At 49.8% G+C, this 4,975-nt stretch overlaps 1 protein-coding gene across 1 annotated transcript; it reads left to right on the top strand.

Moving 5' to 3' along the window:
• Window positions 1-1,744: 1,744 nt before the first annotated feature.
• LOC108863713 (uncharacterized) lies at window positions 1,745-2,218 on the top strand. Its single transcript, XM_018638231.1, has one exon. The coding sequence runs from the start codon at window positions 1,745-1,747 to the stop codon at window positions 2,216-2,218; it is 474 nt and encodes a 157-aa protein (XP_018493747.1).
• The last annotated feature ends 2,757 nt before the right edge of the window (window positions 2,219-4,975 follow it).

The raw sequence follows: 4,975 nt of genomic DNA, 5'->3' as shown, positions 1-4,975 counted from the left end.
CGGTGCTAGAGCTCACCGTCAAAAAAGGGAAATACGACGTTTGCATCATAAGCGAACCAAACCAGAAAATCCTCAAGAGGAAGGCAGCAGCCAGCCCAAACTGGCTCCCCTCCAGGGACTACACAGCGGCGATCTGGCTCACGGGCCAAAGCAAAACAATCGGCATCGGACATTCCCGCTCCCTAGAAAACATGGTTCAGGCAAGACTGACGAACGACATACACATAATTAGTTGCTACTGCTCCCCAAACGTGGACATGGAAGAATTTGAAAGATTCAGAGAAAGACTGACAAGCATCTCGGAAGAAATCAGGAGTAGCAAAGTAATAATCGCAGGCGACGCCAACGCAAAAAACCCCTTATGGGGAAGCGACTACCTCACGACAAAAGGAGAGAAGATAGAGGAACTAATCAGGGAAAGAAATCTCAAAGTAATAAATCAAGGAAGCCGGCCAACCTTCAGCAGAAGAGCCCAGGAGTCACATATAGACATCACCCTCGCGGGAGAACAAATCGAGCCAAGCATCAGGAACTGGCAAGTCCTGGAGGAAGAGACCATGAGCGATCATAACTACATAAGCTTTGAAGTCGAGCTAAATAGAACACCGAGCAGAAGAAGGAGGGAAAAAAGGACAGATATGCGATACCTAGACCTGGCCAAACTAGCCAAAGAAATCAAGGGAGATAGAACACGCACCGAGACAACGGAACAAATCACAACCCTGCTCAAAAAAGCCTCGGCCAAAGCAGAAATCAAAATAGGAGAAAACTCTGCAAACAAGCCCCCAGTCTACTGGTGGAATCAGGAAATTGAAATTGAGAGGAAAAAGCTTATAGCCATCAGAAGAAGTATGGCCAGAGAGAACAAAAGAATCAGGAGAGGAGAAACGGATCAAACAAACATCCAAAGGCTGAGTGAAACACATAAAGTTACTAAGAGGAGCTACAGAAATCTCATAAGCAAATCAAGGAGCGCCTCATGGAGAGCACTATGTGACACCATCGAGGACGACCCATACGGTCAACCGTATAAAATAGTAATGAACAAAATGGGCGCCCCAAGACCACAAATAGAGGAATCAATGATCCCGCGGATCATAGAAGCCTTATTCCCAACACAGGAAGAAATACAGCCAACCTACATCCCAGTGGAAGACGACGTGCCGGCCGTTACCAAGGAAGAGGTCGAAGCACTGATCGAGAACACGCCTATGAAGAAGGCGCCCGGCCCAGACGGCATACCAGCAGAGTTGATCAAAATACTACTGAAACTAAGACCGGAAGCCTTCACCAACATGGCCAATAGGTGCCTGAGGGAAGGACGGTTCCCCGAAGAGGGGAAAACGGCATCCTTGATTCTCCTCCCAAAGGCAAACAAGCCACCAGGAGACCCAGCGGCATATAGGCCAATCTGCCTAATAAACACCATGGCTAAGGCCCTGGAATCAATCATCAACATGCGGCTGACAAAAGAACTCGAGGAGAGGGGAAAATTCTCGGAAAATCAGTACGGCTTTAGGAAAAAAAGGTCCACCATCGCCGCAGCAGATAGAATCATGACCATCGCCACCGAAGAACAGAACAAAAGCAAATACACCAGGAGCCTCCTCTTGCTAGTCCTACTGGACGTGAAAAATGCATTCAACTCCCTCAACTGGGGCTCTTCGCAGAAGAGCGAAGCAAAATCTATAAAACAAGACACGAAAGACAAAACCACCCGGTCGAACAAATCAAGGAAAGTACAATGAGAAAATGGCAGGAGAAATGGGCCGACTCAGGCGGAAGAAAAGGCGCATGGACAAAAGCGCTGATCCCTGAAATCAGCAAATGGGTAAACAGAAGGCATGGGGAACTAACCTACGGCCTCGCTCAGATCCTCACCGGGCACGGAAAATTCCAATCCTATCTCCAGAAAATTGGGAGAACACCGACCGATAAGTGCGTATACTGCAGCATCAACGAAGCGGATGACGTAATCCACACACTATACAAATGTGAAGCCTTCCAAGGAATCCGGAGGAGCCTTGTGATATCAGAAGGCCAAAACGGACTTCAGGCCCTGAAAAACAAAGTCAGTGAAATGCTAGAATCTGCTGAAAAATGGGAGGAAACTGTCAGGGAAATTGACAGCATCATGAGACACAAAACTCACCTGGAGCGTCAAAATATAGCAAGCGACGCGGCAAACGGAGCCGGGAACGAAGTACCAGACGAATAAACATCTCACCCGGAACGAAAGAAAACGAGACACCACAGCAACCACGTGACCACGAGACCCTCACACAACTGGCTAGCGGAAGAACCCCGAGACAACCCGGCAGCGGGCAACACGACACTCGGACGACGAAAGGAAAGCAAACCAAACCACATACTTAGACTACCCGAGCTGAAGAAACATGACACCAGCGCTATCAAAGCAGGCGCACTACCAAACCACAAACCACCGGCCATGGCGATCACCGGCTCCTAGGGCAATGGTCAGCCCGGAGCGCGGTTGAGAATCGCCCGTGCCACGAACGCCCGAAGAGCAGGCAAAATCAGGATCAAGCTAACAGGCCTACGGGCAGATTAGCATAACGCAACATGGATGGACCACAGCCGGAGAGTCCACGTGCTCTGAAGAGCGCCACCTACCAAAAAAACATACGAGCAACGCACCAAACGCGGCAAGATACAAGGAACCGCGATAACTGCGGAAAAACAACGACAACCGCGTCGAAGAAAACTCAATGATTGCGAAATCTACATAACACGACTAGAGAATCGACCCAGCAGTGGTAGGCTGGTCGCGTCAGAAAAGGAAACAGAAAAAAATGGACAACGACAAAAAGATGGACAAGCAGAGAGCCTACGAGCTCCGACAAAAAGGGCTAGCGCGACCACCGGCTTGCAGGGCACTGGTCCGCCCGGAGCACGGTTGAATATCGCCCATGCCCACGAATTCATATTCAACAGCACGAAATGCAAGAAGCATCAACATAAGGACAAACAGCGCAGATAAAGAGCAGGAAACATAACAGTCAAGTGTAATCCCCTGGCGGGGTCCTGATGAAATGCTTGCGCTCAAGTGATATCCAGGCCCCGTTCAGATGAGAGGAGAAGGTAGTTTTAGTGGGTGCGAGCCCCACACTCCCTTGCGGAACCCAACCACCCGCACCAAATGCTGTGCCTACGGCGCGCCGCCATGGGCTGGCATTGCGTGCCTGGCCATGGCGGAGCCTACAATACCAGTGATTCGGCCCAGTTTTTCCTAGTTTTTCTTCAAAATTCTTCATTCCGGCAGTAACTACTCCCTAAAATGGGAGAAAAACAGTACAGTGAACAGTGCTAAAGTGCTCAAAAACATGGAAAACAAGCAACGAACGACGGAAAAGCCGCGAAGAAGGACAGGAGCACCAAAGCCGTGGATTCGGTGCAGAAAAGGACAAAAAGTGAAAAAAACCCTGTGCAACCTCAACGAATCTCGAGAAGAGAGAACAGGTTAGTAAAACAGTGAAAGCAAACAACGAGTCGGAGCACAGACTTTTGCAACGGCCCAAAACACATCAGAACCCAAAAACGAGGTTCTTTCGTCGAAAATCAAAGACGCAAGATCTAAAAGTCACACAGAAGCGAGGAACATACCTGTGAACACCCCAAGGGGAATACTATGACACAACGCACCAAGGAGCAACACAGCAAGAAAGAATTTGAAAAGCAAGACTTCTCCAGAAAACTGCAGATTATCGTGGAAAATCGACCAGAACTCACGCAAAGATAGCCCAGCGAAAAGATTGTGGAAAGCTCCACGAAGCAACGCACCAGCGAACCATACAGCAAGAGGACACACGGGAAGCAAGGATTCTGCAAAACCGCGAAATCTTGCCAAAAAAATTGACATCGCAAGACCCAGAAACAACACAAAAAGCGAGAAAAGTTCAGTGAGCAAATCGCGAAAAGCGCTACGATACGGCGTAGCAGCAAACAACATGGAAAAAGCAAGAATCCCGAGAAAAAGAAACGAGCCTCACTATAGGACGACCAAGAAAAACGACAAGAAGCCAAACCAAGGACCGCAGCACGAGCAAAGGGAAGCTCTAGAACGCGCCAGAAAGAGCCAAGCAAAATCAGGCATGACCCAAGCAGAAACGCACTATGCAGTAATATGACATCATGTGTCACAAATCGAAAACAAGCTAAACCGCAAGCCGTAAGAGGAGCTACCGAACTGTAGGAGCCATCTAGAAGGCGAAAAATAAACCAAGCAAAGCAGGCGTGACTAAAGCACCACGGACTACGTGATTACTCAGCAACATGACACCACTAGCCACAGAACGGGAAACAAGGCAAACTGCAAGCCGTAGCACGAGCTATCCAACCGTAATGAGTCACCTAGAGTGCGCCAAAGAAAGTCCACCAGCGTAGGCATGACCCAAGCATCAACAGAATACGCAGTACATGACACCATGAGTCATCGAACAAAACAAGAGAAAGCGCAAGTCGTAACATGACTCGCCAAGCGAAGGAACCACCCAGAGGGCACCAGAGAAAAGAGAAGGCAAACCAGATTAACGGAATGCACCTAGACGGCAGCAAGGGAGAACACGGCTCCGAAGAGCGCCACCTAGTGGCAAAAAACGCAAATCGCGGGGCAGAGACTCCAGCGAAGACCACCAGAGGGAGCCGAGGCAGAACCACCTCTCTCCCAACCACCCTCTCCACTCGGAGACAGGAGCAGGAAAGGCACAACTCACCCAGAGAGCAGCAAGGAAGGCCATCCGCTCCACAGAGCGCCACCTACCGGGAAAGAGAGGGCACAGACTGCCCTCTCCCACAGCACTCCAGAACACGGTAGCGGTGGCGGCACAACCCGGCCAACCACCAAAAGAGCAAGACGTGTTTCCAAAACACTCCTCACGGACATCACGCAGCACGACGTGAACACTATGGCACTCAGAACACAAATGGAGCGAGAGAAACGGGAAGGAGTACGGCC

This window comes from Galendromus occidentalis, unplaced genomic scaffold (genome assembly GCF_000255335.2).
Source record: "Galendromus occidentalis unplaced genomic scaffold, Mocc_1.1 scf7180000076743, whole genome shotgun sequence".
NCBI classification, from domain to species: Eukaryota; Metazoa; Arthropoda; class Arachnida; order Mesostigmata; family Phytoseiidae; genus Galendromus; species Galendromus occidentalis.
The sequence above is the reverse complement of the archived record's forward strand: the minus strand, read 5'-3'. Positions and strand labels throughout refer to the sequence as shown.

Excerpts from the sequence above, each read along its gene's own strand:
- LOC108863713 (XM_018638231.1), top strand. The coding sequence starts at position 1,745 with ATGAGAAAATGGCAGGAGAAATGGGCCGACTCAGGCGGAAGAAAAGGC.